Source organism: Canis lupus, chromosome 24, assembly GCF_011100685.1.
Source record: "Canis lupus familiaris isolate Mischka breed German Shepherd chromosome 24, alternate assembly UU_Cfam_GSD_1.0, whole genome shotgun sequence".
In the NCBI taxonomy this organism is placed as follows: Eukaryota; Metazoa; Chordata; class Mammalia; order Carnivora; family Canidae; genus Canis; species Canis lupus.
Window position 1 is genome coordinate 33,047,226 of NC_049245.1, and position 23,993 is coordinate 33,071,218.

General features: G+C 39.6%; 1 protein-coding gene across 1 annotated transcript in view; it reads left to right on the forward strand.

Moving 5' to 3' along the window:
* The window catches only part of STK4 (serine/threonine kinase 4), an 88,344-nt gene that overhangs the window by 42,688 nt on the left and 21,663 nt on the right, over positions 1–23,993 (forward strand). The window contains 1 exon segment of the mRNA XM_038572429.1: positions 5,785–5,942. Within this exon segment, the coding sequence (XP_038428357.1) occupies positions 5,785–5,942 (158 nt within the window).

Genomic DNA, 23,993 nt, shown 5'->3' on the forward strand with positions numbered 1-23,993 from the left:
CAGGCTCCATGCACCGGGAGCCCGACGTGGGATTTGATCCCGGGTCTCCAGGATCGCACCCTGGGCCAAAGGCAGGCGCCAAACCGCTGCGCCACCCAGGGATCCCCTAAAGATTTTTTTAAAAGATTTTATTTATTATTCATGAGAGACACACAGAGAGAGGCAGAGACATAGGCAGAGGGAGAAGCAGGCTCCATGCAGGACTCCATCCTGGGTCTCAAGGATCACGCCCTGGGCCGAAGGCAGGCGCTAAACCGCTGAGCCACCCCGGGATCCCCTACTAAAGATTTTATTTACTTATTCAAAAGAGAACATGGGTGGGATCCCTGGGTGGCACAGCGGTTTGGCCCCTGCCTTTGGCCCAGGGCGCGATCCTGGAGACCCGGGATCGAATCCCATGTCGGGCTCCCGGTGCATGGAGCCTGCTTCTCCCTCTGCCTGTGTCTCTGCCTCTCTCTCTCTCTGTGACTATCATAAATAAATAAAAAAAAAAATTAAAAAAAAATAAAAAATAAAAAAAAATAAAAAAAAAACAAAAACAAAAGAGAACATGGGTGAGCGAGGGGAGGAGCAGAGAGACAAGCAGGCTCTGTGCTGAGCATGGAAGTCCAATGTGGGGCTCAATGTAGGCTTGAACCCAGGATCCTGAGATTGTGACCTGAGCTGAAACTAAAAGTCAGACACTCAACTGACTGAGCCACGCAGGCACCCCTGAGCCATATTTTAGATCAGAGGTTATCAAGTGTCATGATCCCTCTGGAGATAAGAACTGTTTTTCAGTGGTTATTGGTAACTGAGCACAAATATGTTTTCATAAGCTACTGCCAACTCATAGAATTGTGAAATTTTCAGAGCTGCAAAGGAACATGAGAAGTATTGATCCAGTGGCCTCTTTTTGTAGATTGGAATCTATGGCTTTCCCAGGATTTTATAGTCAGACCTAAATCTAGATCTTTGAACTCCAGGATAGGGATTTTTTTAGTGCTGTCTCCAAAATCAACTTTAGCCTTACTGTAATCTCATACATGTGGCCATTTAATCACTTGACTATAATTATGTTTTTTATACATGTGTGAATTTTACCTCCAGTTCTGTCTGAATGTGGGATTGGACCAAAGTTATCTTATTACAAAATTCTCTAGGTTTTGGAGCTTTGGTCTTTAATAAACGTCAGGTATAATCAAGTCCCTGGTATTAATATAAATAGATGAAAGCAAAGATGTTTTAGATAGTTTCTTACTTGTAACCCTTCACTTTTGAAAGAGACAAATAATAGTTGGTAATTTACCTTCAAAAGTATTAGAAAGTTTCAGCTGACCTGGGAAGGGCTGTCGTCATCAAATAAGAGAAAAAAACTCAAATTTAAAGAAAACTTGTGTTTCATTTTCTCTTCTAAACAGTGATAGAAATTCCTATTTTATTTTATTTTTTAAAGATTTATTTATTCATGAGAGACAGAGAGAGAGAGAGAGGCAGAGACACAGTCAGAGGGAGAAGCAGGCTCCTCACAGGGAGCCTGATGTGGGACTCGATCCTGAGATTCCAGGATCACACCCTGAGCTGAAGGCAGGCGCTAAACCGTTGAGCCACCCAGGGATCCACCAGTGATAGAAATTAGACAAATGATTATACTCTAGCCTAACAAACCTAAACATATGGTTTAGAATTAGACCATAGAAAGGCTATTATCTTTAATGTTTCATCCCTGGTGTAGAGACTTGAATTTCTAAGATACACCTGTATTGCAACTGAAAGGAGCAAATGAAGCATCAGAGCAATATAGAGTACAATTACACAATTTTTATCATTGGATGTGATGCTTTAAAAAAATGATATCTTTGTGGTTTTTGTAACAATCCCACAGGAGAACATATTTTAAATTATCTGTTATTTCTGTCCAGAGTTGCCATTTTTATTGAACTCAATTAAGTCATTTCTCTGTGCATATATAAAGATGAATGGGTAAACAAACATAAAATGATAGAAATAATGAGAAGTTGGTGTGGAATGTGTGTAGCTTACTCTCAAACATTGTGTCTTTTCTAAGAAAGAAGATAATCTGTGTATATTTCTTAAAAAAGAAGATACCCTTTTGTTACGATAATAACAGTTTTCAAGTGGTACAGTCTCTTTTGACAGTACCTCCCTCTCCCAAACCCCTTCACTGTTTGATTATTACTCCTAGCTTAATGAGTAATCTTTTTATTCCGTGAGATCTTTTTGGTGCTGAAAGTGCCCCACAATTTACCAGTGGGAGCCCCTCAAGGTGGCTTCTATTTCCTGGTGATATGTTCCCATTAGTTTTTGAGTACTTGCTTGCTTTTTATGGCACAAATGTTCCAGGCCCACTCTTAGACCTGGAGTTAGCTATTTCCCTTAAGAAGCTTTAGTTCCTCTGAGTGGGGAATGGGATTTGCAAACCAAGATCTGAGCACCAGGTGTGCTCATTGATAATGAGGTGTTACTGCTTTAAGACTTTAATGAAAGAAGGTTGGAATTTTTTTTCTAAGTATGAGCTCACATTCATACCTCCAGTTCAAATACAACACACCAGGATTCTTTGTACCTTCCCTATTTCATACTTTGATGTTTAGCTCTTGCCACGTCCCCTTTTAGAACTTGTACTATTTTGCACTCCTAGTTCAGCAATGTATGAGTATGCTTGTGTACCCACAGCCTTACCAACAGCTTTTGAATTCTTGTCCTTTTGAAATATAAGAAATCACATCTCTAAATGGTTTTGATTTGAGTTTCTCTTACTGTGTGTGAACCTACGCATTTTTTTTCATGTTTAAGGACTAATTGAATAACTTTCTGTGTATATGGTTGAACAACACAGATTTGAACTCTGTGGGCCCATTTATGTGCAGGTTTTTTCAATAAATATAGTATAGTACTGTAAGTGTATTTTCTTTTCCTTATGATTTTTTTTTTGAGAGATTTACTCATTTATTTGAGAGAGTGAGCAAGTGAGAGAGAGACAGCACGAGCAAGGGGAGAGGGAGAAGCAGACTCCCCACTGAGCAGGAAGCCAGATGCGGGGCTCTATCCCAGGACTCCGGGATCATGATCTGAACCAAAGGCAGGCACTTAACCAACTGGGCCACCCAGGGGCCCCTCCTTATGATTTTCTTAATAACTTTTTCTTTTCTCTAGCTTCCATTATTATAAGAATGCAGCATATAATATTTATACAAAATGTATGTTCATTGACTGTTTATGTTCTCAGTAAGGCTTCAGATCAACAGCAGGCTATTAATAGTTAAGTTTTGGAGGAGTCCAAACTTATACATGATTTTTCAGCTGCATGGGAGTCAGTGCCCTAACCCCTGCTTTGTTCAAGGGTCAACCATACTATCCTTTCAAGGCTTTAGCCCATTTTTCTACCTTTTTTGGGTCTTCTTTTGGTAGATTTTAGGAAATGTGTGTGTGTGTGGGGAGGGGGGAACTTACCTGCCTCATACCAAGAACAACTCATACATTTTTTTAAAGAGCTTTCTTTAAAAAAATTTATGGTACACGTTGCAAATATTTTCTTCCAGTTCTCCATTTGTCTTTTGTCTTGGCTTATATGTGTACTTACTAATTTTAAAAAATGTATGGGGTTTTCTTCACACAAAAGGTTTTTATTTATCCATGTTTCATTGCATCTGGTTTTTTTTTTCATAGTCAGAAACCACACCCAGGCCTCAAGTGTATCCACACCAGTTTTCTTGTAGTATTTATAGTTCCCGTCCTTGTAGTAAAAGCTCTCACCCATGTGGAGTTTTCCTGGTTTAAAATGTGAGGTGTAGATCCAATTCAGTCCTTTTCCAAATAACTAGCTATTTGGAAAGCCTTTGGGCTCACTATTTTGCTTCAAGACTTTCTGCTCTGTTCAGCTGGTTGGTCGACATGTCTAGCCACGAGATTCCATATGAAAGAACACTGTATACTGTATGTGGTAACAGTCGGTAGTACCACCACCCTCGTGTGATTCCAGGAGGCTCGCTAAATGCTCTTTCTGTGTAGGACCATGTGTAGGCTTGCTGAGGGTTTTTCTGGTCCAGGGGGAGGGGACTGATCAAGAGGACTTGTCAACAAATCCCAAACAGCTCTACTTAATACAGGTTTTATTTTGTTGTAGTTCCTTCAGAACTAGATGATAAAATAATACCATAAATTTAACTTAAAAATTAAATCAAACAATCATGAAAAGCATTTAACATCACACCTAGAATAAACAGAACAACACACACTTAGCACATAATTATTGGCTGGTCTTAGCAAACACTGTGTTTAATCACTAATAAGTCAGGAGGCAACAGTGAAATAGGCTTTTGGCAGCATCTGCAAGTGGGCAAATCTGGGATTGGCTGCTTTGAACTTGGCAGTGGTCAAAGTGATATGACAAACGTCTGAGAGGCAGTCAGGGTGCTGGCTTGAAGCTGGACCAGGCAGACATCAGCAGATAAGAGTACGTGGAACAAGAATGTCTGGAGAGAAACATGTGCTGGTCTCTATATTCTAGTTCCCTTTCCATCCACTTGTTAGGGCTTTGAACCTTCTGGTCTTTTTTCCTGGTTATTGGGAAAAAGGGCGATATAAACCCACATGTTCATGGAAAGCAATGGGAAAAACTTCCATACTTCCCAGTATTAAAATACTAATCAGAAGCAGAAACCACTTGGACATGTGAAGTAGGTATGTTCAGCTAGCTAGGCTGTAAGTCATGCCAGGTAAAAGTATTCTTTTTGCCACCACTAACCAGTAACTTCTGTAGTTTGCTCCCTTTGGCAGCTGCTACTAGTAACTGCTGAATCTTTCCTCAGGTATGTTTAGGGTCCAGCCTAAGTACCCCCTACCCATCTTCCCTAACCACCCCAGCTTACAAGATCTCCCCATGAGATCTTGAGATCTACTATGAGAGACAAGTCCTGTTAACATTTTGGTATTTTTCTTTCATTTTTTTTCCTCCTGTGTATATGATTTTACAGAGTTGAGATCATGTTCTGTATATAATATTGTATCCTATCTTCAATTTTTAGCATTATTGTAAGCCATTTGTAAATAGGGTTTTTTTTTTACAAAAAAAAAAGATTTTATGTATTTATTCATGAGAGACACACAGAGAGAGGCAGAGACATAGGCAGAGGGAGAAGCAGGCTCCATGCAGGGAGCCCGATGTGGAACTTGATCCCCAGACCTGGATCACACCCTGATCCAAAAGCAGACACTTAACCACTGAGCCACCCAATTGCCCCTGTGAATAGGGTTTTAAAAATTACATAATATTTCCTGGAGTGGATGGAATATGATTTACTTATATTTGCTTTTTTGTGCATATCTTTCTAGTCCAGTTGGATCAAGAGAATCTCAAAGGGAAGTCACTCTACTGTCTTATCCCCCTTCCCTATTCCATTAGCTATAGAAAATGTTATCTATGTAGGTGATAAGTAGCTGTGCTTGCTTTTCTGTTTTCAGTCTAAATATCATGGGAACTTTTTGCTATAGGAGACCCCAAAAGTACTACTTGCAGCTTACTCAGAATTGTTATATCACCCCAGAAAAACGGTGCCTGGGGAAATATTTGCATGTATTTAAGGGGACCCATAAATCCTTTGAAATTCTGTGAGAAGCAGGTGGTGTGAGCATTTTTTCATTTTCCTGTGGTTTTCACTAAATTCTCCTGGAAGTCCTTATCTAGTAAAAAGCCACTGACACAGAGCCTGAAGCCCATCTGTATTCATTAAACTCTGAAATCGAAGATACTATTTTTTGCCTTTTATTGTTCTTGGTTTTCAGGAAGGGATGAGACCATGCAGCCTGCAAAACCATCTTTCCTTGAATATTTTGAACAAAAAGAAAAAGAAAACCAGATCCACAGCTTTGGCCAGAGTGTCCCTGGCCCCCTGAGGAACTCCTCGGATTGGAAAGTACCGCAGGATGGAGACTATGAGTTCGTAAGTAGTGCTCGAAGTGAACTGTTGTGTCTGCTGGGGACGGTTTTTTGCCATATTGCACATCCACTTTTGTCACTTCACCAAAAGTGCCAGAGCGTTTTCTTGTACGGTGCAAGCCTCTGGCCTTCCCGGCAGCAGCCCCCCGGGCTGAGGGCCTCATGGGTTTGAGACTGCATTTTGACCGACGTTTGAGCAGTTCTGGGACTCCTGATTAGTGGCATCTTCTTAGCTTTAAAAATCCTTTGTTAACTTGCCATTTTTCTTTTTGTTGAGTTTGGTATTGTTAACAGTAAAAGAAATGCCGAGTGAGGATGCACTGTTTTGCGTAGTTTATTTGGGATTGTGACTTTAAGAGTGAGACTGGAGAGCAGCTCATGCTGATGTGTAGCATCTTTGCTGTTTTGCTAACCATTATCCTAATTTTAGGCCCTCGGAGAGGATCACTCTGAATTTTGCCTAAGGATGAATATTAAATTGTTCCAAAGTGTCTAATGAAAAACTGGGTGTGTTTTTCCTTCTCTGCAATGGAACATTCTCCCTTAACCACAGACACTTGGTAATGTTCACAGAGATTTAATGAGTAGAAGCAATAAAAAAATTGGGGGGAAAAGTAAGCTAAGGAGTCTGCATTCCTTTTCTGAATATTTTTAGGAAAGAATGTTCTCTTTAGGGATTTTTTCACTTTTATACTTTCAAATTCTGTCATGGTTCTGTTGTTGTTTATAAAAGACCTGAGATTGGGCATCATAATTGGATTCTGGGAGGCCTTTCTATCTTGGCTTTCCATTCTCCTGTTCACTGGCCTCAAGGTGATGACATCCTTCTTACATAACATAATGTCTACTATTGTACAGTAGCAGGAATGTTGGAGTTGATAGTATTGGTGATAGAGATCCTTTGAGGACCACTATAACTCACTTGAGGCTGTTTGACAGATAAGTCCCTGAAGCCATGTTACAGCCCAGCAGCCTTTGCTTTATCAGGTGTGCATTCATTTGTTACTATCAGCTATTTTTTCACTCCATTATTAGTTTACTCATGAGATTTGAATTATTTTTGCTATTCTGTGATGCCCACAGAGTTGTCTTGAGCGTATTTGTCAGGACTGCTTTTCTCAGTTTTGTGAGTCTCTAGGCAAAGATGAAACAGCTTCTGGATAGCAGATGAAACAGCTTCTGGATAGCAGATATCATCATGATAGAAAGCTGTAGAGTCCTCAGATCTGGATTCCTAGCTGCAGTTTCCTCTTTCTTTCTTTCTTTCTTTCTTTCTTTCTTTCTTTCTTTCTTTCTTTCTTTCTTTCTTTCTAGATTTTATTTATTTGTTTGTTTATTTATTCATTTTAAATTTTTTTTTATTTTCTTGATTTTATTTATTTATTTATTTATTTATTTATTTATTTATTTATTTATTTATGAGAGACACACAGAAAGAGAGAGGCAAGAGACACAAGCAGGCTCCATGTAGGGAGCCCAACATGGGACTCGATCTTGGTCTCCAGGATCACACCCTGGGCTGAAGGTGGTATTAAACCGCTGAGCCACCCGGGCTGCCTCCCGCCCTTTTTTTTTTTTTTTTTTTTTTTAATGTTATAGAAGCAAATGATCTTGAATGTCCTGTCATTCTAATCATTGTTTTCAGTTCGGTAATTCCGGTGTTAGAAGATTTCACTTCTTTCTGCCATAGTTTCCCTAGACTAGCATCACTGGCAGAGAACGTGTTTCAGCGGGCAAGCTGCTTTTGCAGAGGGGCTTTAGTAGGTCTTTAAGAGAGCATGCTTTTCATTCTGGACAGAGGGAGTGGCCATGAGTACCATGAGTAGGTGAGCCCATTGCCCAGCCTGGATGGTGCCTGGCCCAGGAGGAGGTCCTGAGACCATCCTCTACACCAGAGCTTAGAAGCTAACAGCATGCAGCATGTAGACCTTCTTGTGTGCCCTATACAGTGTTTACAAATCTTTCTATAGCTGCCTGTGTTTAAAAATTGAAAGCTTTTATATAAAATGTTGGCTCTCCGCCTTCTTTTGAAAACTTGGAAGACCCAGCCATAATAAACCTACATGGTTGGAGGACAATTGTCTGGAGCTGAGCAACAGCTGCTCTCTTGAGGTCCAGTTCTTCTCAGTGTTTAGCTTACTTCATTCATTTGTATTAACTGACCTGTCTGGCATTTAGGGTCATTCAACACTGGGATTCTTGCTGTAAATCCTTTGGATGTGTCTATGTTCACATTGGGCCTGAACCAATCCCATCCTGCCATATAAAATTTTATTCTATTTTTACTGTCAAAATATCAACAGAATTAACTTATAATTTCTCTTTTAAGAGAATTGCAAACTAAGCAATGTAAGAAAGTGTAGGTGGGGTATAGATGAGCTGCTATTCCAAAAAATACCAAAGATCAAATGAAAACGATTTTTTAAAAGATTTTATTCATTTTTTTGAGACAAGGAGAGAGAGCAGAAGCATGAGGAGTGGGAGAAGCAGGCTCTCTGCTGAGCAGAGAGAGCCCACTGTGGGGCTCAATCCCAGGACCCTGGGATCATGATCTGAGTCCAAGCCAGACGCTTAACTGACCGAGCCACCCAGGGGCCCCAGGTGATTTTAATGTGTTCACACGTACTTTGATTACGTGTTTACATTTGTGCTGCTGTCTTCCTTGTCACTCTCCTCCAGCCATGACAGGCTTCATTCTCTCCTGACACATGCCCACCACATCCTGCTTTGGAGCCTTTGTAGGTGCTGCTTCTCTTCATTCAGATCTTTTTTTTTTTTTTTTAAGATTTTATTTATTTATTCGTGAGAGACAGAGAGAGAGAGAGAGAAGCAGAGACACAGGCAGAGGGAGAAGCAGGCCCCATGCAGGGAACCTGACGTGGAACTCGATCCCGGATCTCCAGGATCACGCCCCGGGCTGAAGGCAGTGCTAAACCACTGGGCCACCCGGGCTGCCCTCTTCATTCAGATCTTAGCTGAATGTCCCCTCTTCTGTAAGGTCCTCTCTCACACTATCTCTTTACTGTGGCTTTTTTCCCTTTAACTAGCCATTATTACCTGAATAGATAGGTTACCTGACCTAATGTCTATTTTCCTCACCACCATAAGCTCCAGGGCAGCGCGGCCTCATTGTCGTGTTCACCCCTCCTGGCATTCCACCCCCTTAGACTAAAAGATTGCAGTATGTTTCTGGGGGATTCATGAGCCAAGCTGGATTTAAGTTTACAGCCTTTTGTGGCTTTATGAATGCCAAATTCAGGGTCTGAATTCTCCTAGAATTGATATTCATTGCATGCAGTCTGTTTTTAGACTATCAAATACCAACTTTAGCAAATATTGCATTTTCACACATCTTTTATTTATACTTTTATCACAATATATATTAAACGTTAAAGGAAACCTTTGTTAAAGCTTTTCCAACGTGGCAAATAAAGTAATTCAATTTTAGAAATGCAAAAGTACTCAATTTCAGATGAAAAATATGATGGTTTTTGTCAGTATTAAATGCTATCATTCCTGACGAAATGGCTTCCTATTTGCCATTTTGGGTAAAAAGTTCATTTCAAAGTGGCAATTGCCTTCATAGGAAGAAAGGAGAATATCTTTTTCATAATTAAAACCTCTTAAATGTATTAAATTTCATAACTAAATTCTGTTAAATGCCTATTAGGAAATCAGAGAGTCTCTAAGAGATTGCTAAGGGAGACATGTTAGCTAGTCTGACACAAAGCCTTCTACAAGCTCAGTGAAATTATTCTGAGTATTTTTTTCACTCAACAGTTTGGCTCTTTCTTTGCCAAATGTCACTTACAAAAGGACATTTTTCTTTTTTTATGTGTTTCTTTGGTACCTCCAATAGGAGTACGGAAGACACAAAAGGAGAATAAAAAGGAAGCTAAAAAAATCATGCAGTGCTAATAAAATACTAATACATCCTTATCTCTGAATTTCTATAGTACCTAATAGGAAAGAAAGAAGAAACATATCAAAATATGCTATATCCTAAAAATCATTTAGATCAGAATTTCACAAGGTAGAATCACATGTAACGGAGGTTAGAACACAGATTACTCAGTGCTGACCCCAGAGACTCTGATGCAGTGAGTCTGGGGTGGGGCCTGACAGTCTGCATTTCCAACAAGTTTCCAGGTGATGCTGACACTGCTGGTCTGGGGATGACACTTTAAGAAACTGAGGCTGTTCTTTCAAATGCTTGATTTGGGGTAAAGGTAAGAGCTATTCAGCAAGAATTATAGCATTAAAAATCCTTTTCATTTGTGGCTAAAGCCTTAGTCTTCTCTCAAAAATGGACATTTCAGTTAGATTAAAAAAACAAGAGTTCCCACAATTAACAAGGTTGATAAAACAGAATATAGGAACACTTTTCAAGTATTCATGACACTTTGAAAACATATGTGAAATATTTGCAAAATTTGACTATGTTTTAAAGTGCTCAGAAATCTCATACAGAAATCACACAGGCCATGTTCACTGACTAAAACACAAGAAAAGTAGAAATTAACAATAAAGTAGATAAAACCATTTTGTTCCACTTGGAAATTTAAAGAGTATATCTCCAAGTATTTGTTTTTAAGATAAAGTAGAAGTTGTAAACTATTTAGAAATGAATTACAAGTACTGTACAGAATTTAGATCTCTGTAAATTAAACCAATGGGATGCAGCAAAGAAGGTACTGAGAGGGAGATTTATAGCCTTAAATGTATTTTCTTTTTAGAATACAAGAAAGATTGTAAATAAGACAAAATAGGATAAAGATAAACACAGAATTCAGTGAATTAAAAAACAACAAAATTAATTAGTATAATTAAACGTTGGTTCTGGGAAAGGACCTGACATTTGTCAGAGTAATCAAATTGAAAAGGAAGAAGGTCCCAAAAAACTGAGAACAAAGGGAAGGGAGTGTTTCTTAAAGACAAAAGAATATTAGAGTGGTAAGAGAATATTTATGATTTGACATCCCTACACTTGAAAACCTAGATCCATAGATGTTGAAACATTATGCCACTGTTACTTCCTATATGGAAATGTAAAGTATCCAAGGTGTTTTTGAACAAGAACAGTGAGGTTGGTCTTTTACCACCAGATGTGAAAATGTACAAAACCAGAGCAATGAAAGCATGGTGATAATTGGCACAAGAATAGAACACAGATTAGTGTATAGAGAACAGAGTCGAGAAACATACTTGTGTATAATAGGAATTTGTAATAGCAGTAAAATGCAAACTAATACAAACCATGATACCATTTATGTAAATTTTCTAATAACCACAAAACATGCTACATATTTCTGTATATATGCACACACATGCAAATGCAGAAATAAAATACAGTATATGAAATTATTTGGTGAGTCATTACCTTTGAGGAAAACTTCAGTTTTAACTGTTTTTACAGCAAGACTAATGTATTAGTTGCTTAAACTTTAAAAAAAATACAATGTCTTAAAAAATTCTATGAAAAAAATAAAATAAAAATTCTATGTAGATTTTCCTGGTTTTAGTCTAAATAGAGTTAGCCAGAACTTCTGCAGAACTAAATGATCTAGTACTTTCCAATCTTAATAACTGCAAGTATTATTGATTATTAGCTCCTGGTATATTAGCTTTTGGAGTAAGTTACCTATTTATTCAAATGAAGTTCTTTCCAGATTTCTTTTTTTTTTAATTTCCAGATTTCTTATGACTCATTCTGTAAACAGAATTGATAGTAGCTGGCCTCCACATCAACTCAATCTCTATTCATTGAAATCTTCTGTATATATTTTGTGTAAATAGGCAAGATTGCAGGATCTTGACAGCCAGGACTTGATTTAACTCATCTTTGTGTTCCTAACACCTAACAATTGCCTCGCTTAAAGTTACCACACCAATTTTGATTAAATGCTGACACAGTCTCTGAATTAATTCAACAAATAGTTGAGGCTGAGAAAGTTGATAGTGTAGCAAAAAAGGTAATCAAATAACTTTGATACATTTGTGCTAACAATAGCTTACATTCATTGAGCACTTACTATGTGCCAGGCATTGGACTAAGTCTTTTATATGTATTAGCTCAATCCTTATAACCATCCACGAGACAGATAATGTTGCTGCCATTTTATGGATAAGCAAACTGAGGCCCAAAGGTAGTAAATAATGGAGTATAGTTGTATAGACAGTAAGTAGCACAGCAGGGATTTGAACCAAAGCAGTTTGGTTCCAGAGCCCATCCTCTTAACCATCTTCTCTAGGCTAATCTGGTCAATTGTTTGCAAAGTACATATAAAAATTGCTGTACAAGCCCAGAAGAGGGAGCCAGAATCCCAGCAGGACCTCCAGGGAACATCCAGAAGATTCCTTTGAAGGGTATTTTGAAAGGCAATAGGAATTCTCTAGAGCTAGAGGAGGGAAAGGGACTTCTAGGCAGAGACAGGGCAGCGTGTGTGTGTGTGTGTGTGTGTGTGTGTGTGCGCGCGCGCGCGCGCTCGTGCGTGTAGGCCTTGAAGAATGTGGGATGCCAGGAAGCACTGAGAGATTGTATTCGGGGCCCAGAGAGTGTGTGTATGAGCAGAGAGGCGATAGACTGAAGGCCAGCTCTTCGATAAAATCGTGCCCAGTGTGCCCTTCTTTTTGGGAAGTATTTAGTACCCTTTTAGATTTTTCCTTAGTGTACTGGAGAAATTAAAAATAGACTCCTAATGCAGCCCAAAGGCTAAGCTAATACCTCTCTGAAGTTGTGTGATAATGGGGCCATCAGGATGTAAAACCATGGAATTGTCAATTCAAAATTAATTTGATAAAAGTAACAGAACCTGAACAAGATTGATTGCCTGCATTCCCTGGGTAGTTAAAGCCATTCAGCTGGCTCTTTGTGGTAGGGAAGGATAAATTTTAGTACTGAGGTTGCCCTGGGAGGGTGACAACTGCCTGTGATTTGATGAAACTTTATCTTAACCCTTCTTTCCTAGATCAGAGCTTCAGATAGGATTGTGAAGTAGAAATTTCTGTGGGTTTTTTATAAAGAAGCTTTATGAAGCTGTCAGGGCACAGTTGATCGCTCATTGTTTAAAAGGTTGTACATTTTACTTTTGATTATATACTTCAGAAATTAGGCATTTGGTGGGAGGTGGGAATTACTACTACTTTATTTGTAATTTTTTAAAAGATTTCATTTATTTATTCATGAGAGACAGAGAGAGACAGAGAGAGACAGAGAGAGGCAGAGAAAGGCAGAGGGAGAAACAGGCTCCACTCAGGGAGCCTGACACAGGACTCGATCCCAGGTCTCCAGGATCACACCCCAGGTGGAAGACAGCGCTAAACCGCTGAGCCACCCAGGCTGCCCGATATTTGTAATTTTTTAAAAAAGATTTTATTTATTCATGAGAGAGACAGAGAGAGAGGCCGAGACACAGACAGAGGGAGAAGCAGGCTCCTTGCAGGGAACCTGATGTGGGACTTGATCCCAGGTCTCCAGGATCACACCCTAGGCCGAAGGTGGCGCTAAACTGCTGAGCCACCCCAGGCTGCCCTGTAATTTAAATCATGATTGATATGGTAGCAGGGATGCTTTGTTTATTCATTTTAAATTAATGATTCATCTTGATGTTTTCTGGGAACCCGGGGATCTACAACATGAAACTTTATCTGCCATTTTATAGAAACAAAAGAAGTACTCCCCATTTTGTTTTTGAACGTATTGTCCTTTTGTTTTGAAATGAGTTTTAAAAGATTAGTGCACATCCTTAAATTTCCCAGCCTCCTTTGGCAGGATAGAACCAAATGTCTGAAAGTTTGAATTTTATCACTGGCAACAAACACTGTTGTGTCCCATGGAGTGACAAGCCTCACTTTGCTCATTTTTGAGAAAATAGCTTCCAAGCGCCCAAATCCAAGTAACCAATTTGCCATTCTTTCAAGTAAACATGGTGTTTACAGGATAAAAGCAGCTAGTTTAGGTCATAGCTTATTTACATGAGTCCTTTGCTTCAAGACAACCATCATATTTCAGTGCACAGCAGAGTGCTTTACGCCAACTTCCCGTTTCATCACAGAGAATAATAAAAAGGCATATAATCAAAGGTTGAACTTAAATAAAATTAATACTTTTTACTACTTCATCAAGGACATTCTTAAGGAAATTGTTTTTTGGTTGGTGGTTTGTTGGTTTGTTTTTCTACTTGGAGCCTGTGGTCACAAAAAATTTAATAGCTGCTAGTGCCATTTGGTACCCCTTAATTCATACAGAGAGGCTGGCACTTTCACTCACCGTTGCGTTGGTACTGTCCGTGCAAATGCCAACACACTAGGAAAGGCAAATAATGTCTCAATATTAGTAGGAAAATAGTTTGATCTCACAGGTTCCTTAAAAAGGCATGTAGGGTGGGCAGCCCGAGTGGCTCAGCGGTTTAGCACCACCTTCAGCCCAGGCATGATCCTGGGGACCTGGGATCGAGTCCCATGTCAGGCTCCCTGCATGGAGACTGCTTCTTCCTCTGCCTGTGTCTCTCCCCCCACTCTGTGTCTCTCATGAATCAATAAATAAAATCTTTATTAAAAAAAAAAAAAGGCATGTAGGGTTTCCCAGGGGTCCGTAGGCCACTGTTGGAGAACAGTTGATCTATAAGCTTGCTCGGAGATTAAAATCAGTTTCTTTTGGCAAGGATATTTCATGGATGTCATGTGTACTTGCATCAGGAGGTCCGGAATACCTGGATGTATGCTCATCTCATTTTTTCTCTTGTATCAGACACTGAGGGCCATTGCTTAGATGCATTATTTTATTCAGCATTGCAAAGCGGTGACATTTGATCATTCCTTTGCTATTTACCAGCTGAAATATTTTTATAGTGAAGCGTTTCATTAATTTTGTAATCTCAGCTATAATTTATATAGGAAAAATAGCAATATGGGTTTAAAATATTTGGTTCATTTCAATCCTTGCAGTTATTATTTTTTTTATATTCAGATTGTTCGATATCGATGTGAACCTGATGGTTTGTTCTTTTTTTTTAAGAAGTCTGGTTTAATGACATATATATACTTCCCAGTAGTTTTTCTCATAGCTTCCTTTCTTTCTAGTATGATGAGATGTCCCAGGCTCATGTTGGACATTTCCTGCTCCACACCTGGAAATAGCACATTTTTAAAGCTTTATTGAGATAGTATTAGCAGAGAACATATGTAAGTTGAAGGTATACAGCATGATGATTTGATACATGTACATATTGTGAAATTACCACAATCAGGTTAGGTAACACATTTATTCCCACAGAGTTACGTGTGTGTGTGTGTGTGTGTGTGTGTGTGTGTGTGTGTATGGTGATAAGTTTAAAGATATATTCCCTTAACAGTTTTCAATTCTATGATACAGTATTGTTAATTATGGTCACCATGCCATACATTAGATCACCAGAACTTATTCATCTTATCACTGGAAGTTTGTACTCTTTGACCAACATCTTTCCTTTTTTCCAGCCCTCCAGCCCTTAGCAATCACCATTCTATTTTTTTTTTTTTTTTTTTTTTGAGTTCATGGACACAGCCATTTTTTGAAGGAACTCTGCTTACTTTTAGTGGGAAATGATAGAGACCACAGTCTGGGTACAAAGTGTGCTCATTGCAGTTAGGTCATTTTCTTCTAGGCCTTCTCAATGGATAAAACCAGAGAGTATGTTTATTATAAACTCGTGAGTTCTTATGCTATTTCTAGTACAAGTACAGTACTTGTATTTATAACTACATTGATTCTACATCTGTAATTCATTCCCTCATGCTAAATATCTCACTTCCCAGCAACAACAGCGTAACTGCTTATCTGCTTTATATCCCACAATACACATGCCATCCTCAGAATCACAATACCAACACTTCCACCAACAATAATTACTGAAAACAATTTAGTACTTGTATTGCAGTTCTCTTGGTAGCCTTAGGCCATATCCCAGCTGAGATGCACAAATCACTATATGTTAGGGTCATTTGCAATAACTTCTGTGGATGTTGTTATGTCACAGACATAATAAGCAGATAGATTTGTTGTTTTGTTTTCTATTTGTAGATACTACTTCAGTTTATAATTATATAAACTATTCAGTTTCAAAGGTAAATCTACAGAACAGAGTTATTTGGACTTAGCTTCTATTCCTAAACCCTCTACTGTTTCCTCCATTTTTCTTGTTATATTTTGGTTATATATTTACAAATGCATGTATATTTATACTTCTGTTCTTAGATAAGTGGTAGTTCACACACTTTCAGCTACCTTTCTGTTTTCACTTAAGTATATAACCTAGAAGTTACCTTATAGCATTGTATAGAGATAGTCCTCATTCCTTTTCTCCTGATGCTTATATTCTGTTGTGCAGGTGAACCATAGTTTATTCAGCTAGTCCTCTGTCAATAGACATTTAAGTTGTTTGTAGTGATTTTAAAGTTGGTCACTTCATAAACCTATTTGTAAGCAGAGAATGAATCTTTCTGGGGATCCCTGGGTGGCTCAGCAGTTTGGCGCCTGCCTTTGGCCCAGGTTGCGATCCTGGAGTCCCGGGATTGAGTCCCACGTCAGGCTCCCGGCATGGAGCCTGCTTCTCCCTCCTCCTGTGTCTCTGCCTCTCTCTCTCTCTCTATGTCTATCATAAATAAATAAATAAATCTTTAAAAAAAAAAAGAATCTTTCTATAACTGTCACTTTTGTAAGGTGCATGCTTTTCACCTTTCAGTTTTGAGAAGCAGATTACATACTTCAAGCCTTTATAGCTTTTTTCTTTTTTTTGTAGTTAGTTTTTTGTTTTTGTTTTGTTTTCTTATTTTATTAGTAACAAGTAGATTTATTCAGTGGTTTCTCTCTGCCACATTCTGGTGCTGTTTATATAAACTAATTAGACTCTAATGTAGTCATAACACCTATATAATGGAAGGTGAGTAATCAGTCTCCCAGCAAACACTTTTAGATGCTGGAGGTGTCAAAATGTTCTTGGGTTGATATTAACAAGTGTAGAGGTTCTTGGAGGACTGGGTTTCCTAATTGCTGTAATCAAAACCTGAAATTTCTTAAGTATGAATCTCATTACAACCAAAGCCAGATTTGGTTTAGTTCCTTTAATTTTGCTAAAAATTTGAAGTTAGAAAAAGTTCAGGATTATTTATTCTTCATCAGTTAGAAGGTTCCAAAGCCAAAAAAGTATTTTGATGTAAATTAATTATTAATCTAGAAAGCTAGAGCTTGAAATTTTCAGCTTGCTTAAGATGAATGTAAATTGTTTTTCTTATTGCTGACTCCACAGCTATGACTTTTTTTTTTACTTTTTTTTTTTTTTTTTTTTTTTAATTTATGATAGTCACAGAGAGAGAGAGAGAGAGGCAGAGCAGAGACACAGGCAGAAGGAGAAGCAGGCTCCATGCACCGGGAGCCCGACGTGGGATTCGATCCCGGGTCTCCAGGATCGTGCCCTGGGCCAAAGGCAGGCGCCAAACCGCTGCGCCACCCAGGGATCCCCACAGCTATGACTTTGAATTGTGATCTCATTCACCTAGATGTGTCTTTGTTCACTCTTCTTCCTTGAGCTTGAGAGATACTTTTCCAGTCATCTTTCTCACCTTCATCTCCCACTTTGTTCTCACACAGACTCTTAACACTTTAGTAATCTATATTCCTGGGACATGCAGTGTTGAGAAGACAAGGAAATTTATGCCAATTTTCTCACCCCCATCTGAAGAAAGGATCCCTTTTAGAATTCTGAAAGTCGTATTTGCTCATGTAGCCTCGTGCCTTTGGAGGAAAAAACATGATGTGGCATTTTTCTCCTCATTCCCTCTCCCAGCATGAGCACATTTACTTAAAAATCTTGATGCTCCACCACTTAAATGAAATACAGCAGAATCGAGCATCTTTGGTCTCTCATGATGTGTTTACTCCCAGCAGCAGTAATTCTGAATGGCAGGCGCATCTCTTTTTCCCCCGTCTTCACCTTACTGTTGGAGTTGGACGCTGTTGTGACTGAGATTTTGAGGTGACACTGTAGGGCAGAAGAGGTATGGAGAAGAGGATTCAGACAGGAGGAACGGTTGGTAGTAATTTATTGAAATGCTCATAAAGGTGTATTGGGTGTATACAGCTCATTGGATGTATTGGTCGTTCTGTACATCCAAGTGTTTAGACAGGAAAATGTTATAATTCACATTTGTTTAGGAGATCTTACAAAGTTGCAGTTGGGCCTGTTTGTGGGAACATCTCTGATGCCTCCGTGAACCTGTACCTACGTGCTTGCTGCTTTGGTTGAGGCAGTAATGGCTGGTAGTGAAGATCACTGCAGTCAGACTTGTAGGGTTCCAGTCTGGGTATACTTCCTGGGTATAGTTTTGGCCTTGTTTCTTCTCTTCTTTGTGCCTCAGTTCCCTCATCTGCAACATGGAGGTATTACTGGCACCCATCGGATGGATTTTGTGTGCATATGAGAATTAAATGTGGTAATGCACATAAAGTGCCTTCAACGTAAAGCACCTGATAAATGTTAACTTCCTCCTCCTTCCCTACCTTCTCCCTGCCTTTCTTAAAACATTGTCTATAAATGCAGACAGGAGTAAATTGCAGTAGACTCCTTTTCCTCATGACTTGACACTGATTTCTGTTTCAAAACCAGAAATACATTCCCCCAAGAAACGTGCTCCCAAAGAGACCGATGTGAACCTGCCCTTAACTATGACCTCTTGGTCACGGCTGTCATTTTTAGAGCTTCTCATGCTTGCTTGCTGTCCTTTACATCTCTATTCCATATAGTTTTTCTGTGTCCCCACCCCTCACTTCATAAATTGTTAAGGTACTGATAGTTTTCAAATTTCACTGCTCAGACCACTTCGGTTGCAGCACTCACTTGTTGCCAATAGATGCCACCCTCTGACTTCTCGTGTGTGCGGCCTCTGGTTTGGAGCTCCCTTATGGTACAGAGAGGTGGCCGCTGCAGAAAAATGAGTGATAAAACTAGCTCATCATCCTGGAAGCTGGACATTGTGTGAAGCAAGTAAGGGGAACATTCACACATTCCAGAAGGTGGGTGAATGGCCCTCGCTTCAGCTGGGATGGTGGATGGGTCACTCCTTTGTTGAGTTTTCAGATTTGTGGTCTGTAAAACGCATAATACCACCTGTACTGGTTTTTGCACGGGGTTACAGGAAGGGTCAAATGAAATGGAGTTTGGAGTCATTTGAACCAAGTAGAATTAGAACTGTGGTAGAGGGCAGCCCAGGTGGCTCAGCAGTTTAGTGCTGCCTTCAGCCCAGGGTGTGGTCCTAGAGACCTGGGATCGAGTCCCACGTCAGGTTCCTGTATGGAATGGAGCCTGCTTCTCCCTCTGCCTGTGTCTCTGCCACTCCCCCCATCTCTAATGAATAAATAAATTAAATCTTAAAAAGAACTTTGGTAGAATTCTAGCAGAGAATTAGCAGACTGTTGATGTTTGGGTTCACATTATATTTATTACTGATCTTATTAGTATTTCACTTTTTATTTTATTTAGTAAAAATACATATGTATGTGTGTGTGTGTGTGTGCATGTGTGTGCGTGTGAGTGTCTTTGAACAGTAACAAATAATCCAAACACAGGAAAAGACCAAGGGAGTAGGTAAGCCCAGACTTGTGGTCGGCCTTTGTTTGCCGATAACAGGAACATTCTCATCACTTTAGGTCAATATAACATTTAATATAGTTAAAGATGCATTCATACTTTCTCTTTAGTTTGGTGATGCTTACAGTGTTCCTGTGAAGGAGGAAGGTGAGATTTCTTCAGCCTTTCATATTTTGAGGATCTGAAGTCCAGAGACCTTAAAACACAACTTTCCTACTTAATGCCAGAATGAGGTGAGAACCCAGATCCCCAGGTTGCTTCGAATCTGTTAATCCTTGAGTGCTTTCTTACATGAAAAACAAAACAAAACAAGACAAACCATGGGCTCTAGGCACATGCTAGGTAGTTAGTTATTGTTCCAAAGCAGTAAAAGAATCATCTTTCAGATAATGTGTGATGGGGATTATAGTGACAAAGGAAGAATGGTCTCAGCTTCAGTGTGTATTACTGGAATTTTGTGACATTAGAGGAATATATTTGTGACCGACTCAAATGGTGTTTTTCTTGCTTATTCAGAAATACTGCAGATTGACAAGCTTTGCGTTTCATTAATTATTTACATAAATAATTCTCCTTGTTGGAACAATTTAATTTTTACTTTCTTCTGCTTTTACTATTTACTTTGTAACTATGGGTTGTACAGTAATTATGCTGTAGTTCAGGAAATGTCATGCTAACCAAAAAGGCATTATTATTTTCAGAAAACTTTCAGTTGGACCAACTAGAACCTCTGTGAAAACAAAGGTATCTATTGTGGAGGAGAGGAGTCTTAGTGGCTCTGGCAAACATTCGATATTTTCTCTGAGGGTCATATCTGTGTCATGGCCTGCCTGTCGTCTCATTCAGGCACTTAGTCCCCACTTTCTTCTCTCATATTCTTCATCTATTCAATATTAGTTTTTCTGTAAATTTACTATTTTTTTTAACCTTAGTGGTAGATACTGAATATTTGTAGTCATCTTCATGTTGGTTGCTCATCATCTTTGTCCTCTCATCCTCTTTAACTTATTACTATTATTATTGCTATTGTGATAATAATACTTAACATAAGATCTACCTTCTTGGCAAACATTTGGGTGTAACCTGCAGAGTTGTTAACTACAGGCACAATGCATTAGAGTAGATCCCTAGGACAATCATCCTGTCTGCCTGAGGCTCTGTGCCCTTTGACTAATACCTTATTGTTTCCTCTTTGTCTTGTCATACTTTAAATTTTATTGGCAGGGACACTTGCTCTCTTAAGTTTATAGAATTTGAGGAGAAAATGATGAAAGTAGCAGTTATTGAATGCATGTGGTATGGTCAGTTCTTGTAAACATTCCCCCCTGCCCTTTGCCCCTCACAGAATCCTTGGACAGTTGATTATATTCCCATGCACTTGACAGTGAGGCTCAGAGACTCTAGATGAATAAGTGACAGCATTAGGCATTAGGTTTTTTTTTTAATCCAGATTTTCTGATGACAAGACCATTGTTTTTCTCAGCATAATACAACTTATGTGAGAAGTGTTGTGTATGCGCTGGTGGTGAGCATTTGTCTAACTCAGAGGCTCCATATATTTTCTTTCTCTGACATACCCAGAACTAGCCATGGCACACAGGTGCTCAGAACGTGTTGATTTCATGCTCTTTGAAATCATTGCACATTCTTTGAAAAGGTTTCCAAATCTTTTCATAATTCTTTTTTGCAAAAGCCATTCATCTGTGTGTATAGGAGCATGTTAATTAGCTTATAAATTGGATTGATGTGCAGTCTAAATTTTTTGCTTCTTCAATAAGGTGTTGGTAGAAAATGTTGACAGCAGCTGCAGTGTTGGGAATCCCCTCTGTCAGAGTTGGATAAAGCATGAAAGGCATTTAGCAAAGTGCCTGGCAGTCCTCCTTTATTATTCATATGTTGGTTCCTTTCAGAGCAACAATTTAGATGTAGCTAAAGGGAGCTCTGCATTGAGAATCAGATCTCAGCTCTGACCGTAACTAGCTTTGTATCCTTAAACGAGCCACCTAATCTTTTTGGGGCTCTTGTTTCTTCATCTGCTAAATAAAGGTGAGTTAAAAGTCTTCAAGAGCCTTCAAACTCTCTTTGTTTGCTAGTCTTTAAAATGGAGATAATACATACCTGGCATGGGGGTTATTTGAGCCCTAAAGAGAGAGCCTCTGTAAAGCATATAAAAGATGCTCAGTCTACACAGGGGTTTTCCTTTTAAAATGCAGGGAGATGCCCTGGAGACCAGAGTAAGCATAGGAGCCAGTATTATAGACTGACCAAGAACCAAGTAGACCTGGATTCGGTCCTGGCTTCACTGTTTATGAGATATGTAACCCTAGGCAAGTCACTTAACCTATAAGGGAGATACTAATCATATTTACGTCAGGTTTATTGAGAAGATTAAATTAGAAAGTGCTCTTAAAGTGCTTAGCAGAGTACCTGACACATAGCAGGCATTTAGTAAATCTTATTTACACGTGTAATAGTTACATGGGAGAGATGAACCACCGGGGGGAAAGTTAAGATAATGATGTGGGCTGCCCAAAGCAGAAAGGGGGGAGTCAGGCCCCCAGCTTATTTCATGGTTTTGTTGAGGGTCCTACTGTAGTGGCTCCCATTTCTGGTCAAATGTCTGCTTTGAAGTGTGTATTTCATACCTAAAATGAGCCTAATTCTGTTGTGACTTTCTTAGTCACGTGGTTTAAATATCAAACACACTGATTCAAACAGGCCTTTTGTCTGTTCTCTGATCAGATTGCTTCCCTTCTGTGCCTGCCTGGAAGCTGTAAGACCTGGAAAGTTCCCACATTGATGTTCTTTCTTTTTTTTTTCTTTTAAGATTTTATTCATTTATTTGAGAGGGAGAGGGAGAGAGAGCAGCAGAGGGAGAGGAAGAGGCAGACTCCCCACTGAACACAGAGCCCGCCATGGGCTTGATCACAGAACCTTGAGATCATGACTTGAACTGAAGGCAGACATACCACCCAGGTGCCCCAGTGTTCTTTTTCAAAACAGTTTTAATCCCAGTGGTGCCATTGTTAATATAAAATAGCTTGCGCGAGGGAGAGAGAGAGAGAGAGAGAGAGAGAGAGACCCACAGAGAGACACAGAGAGCTGTACCTGGGAGCTCACACCTGGGAGTGCTCCTGTTTGAAATGATGGTTTCTGTTGCACATCACATGATGTAGGAGCAGAAGGTGGCCAGCTGCTGGAAGGGGCAAACTCAGATCCCCTTTACTCCACCAGTCCCTTCCATGTGCTCTTTATTTAGGAAAATCCTATTAAATATTTAATACTATTCCAGGATTTTGTAACCTTTAGACATGGATGTATCTTTTTATTAATCTTATCTATATTCTTTTTTGTAACTAAACTTTTTAGATTTGAGATAATTATAGGTTTACATACAGTTATAAGAAATAATATGTAGAGGTCCTTTGTACTCTGAGTTTCCGCACTGATGACATCTTACAGAATTATAGTGCACTACCACAACCAGGATATGGACATTAATACATCAAGATAAAGAACACTTCCATCACCGTAAGGAGCACTCCCGTTGGCTTTGATAGGCACACCCTCCACACCCCATTTCCTAACTCTTGGCAACTAATCTCTTCTCCATTTGATGTGTCTCTTTTGGAGTTTAAAAAATCTTCAGGGAGTGATGTTTCAAATGAAGTCAGGAAATTTGATGTCCTCTTCTGGGGTCTCTCATTCCCCCAGATACTGCAGGACCAAGCACAGAGTCATCCTCACACATTGTGAAGAGATGTACTTATTCCAGATCCCCGTAGATGTTTTCCACTTTTAAAGTGCTGTTGTAATGATAAACTAACCACTCTAGGATTAGTTTAAATTGGTTTCTGGCAGGAGTCCAGACCTTGTGATAAAATGCCATATGCCACCTGTCTCCTTATCTGTGGCAATTCTCTGTGCCTGCTTGGCTGATGAAGGCAGCCGCTACCCAGAGGTTTCCTGCTGCAGGAGTGTCTAGCAGTGGTCCCATGAATTCACATTTTGTGTGAGCATTTTCAGAAACGGTGCTTCAGCTCCTGGGGTGAGAGCATGAGGTGGGGATTTCTGTACCCTTATGGAAGAAGGTACGTGCTGTGCGTGTTCGCCCCATGCGCTCTTACCACCTCTCCTCCCATCTCAGTTTCATTCCCGTGGAAGAGGAAGACCTCACAGAAGGCCTAGTCTTCGCTCCCTGACTGCTGCCTTCCCTTCTCTGCACTCTGGGCATGGGCCTGTTGAACAAGGCTGTGTGACTTGTAGCCCCGAGGGAGCTCAGTGTGAGATCGTAGCCGCTGCTGTGTGATAGGGTCCTTCACAGGAAGGGGATCCTCCCCGGCTGCTCCCAGAATAGTCCCTGGCAGCAGTACCCATCCCCTGGCTGTGGATCACACGTCGAGTCCTGGGCAGGTGGGGGGCCTGTGGGAGCG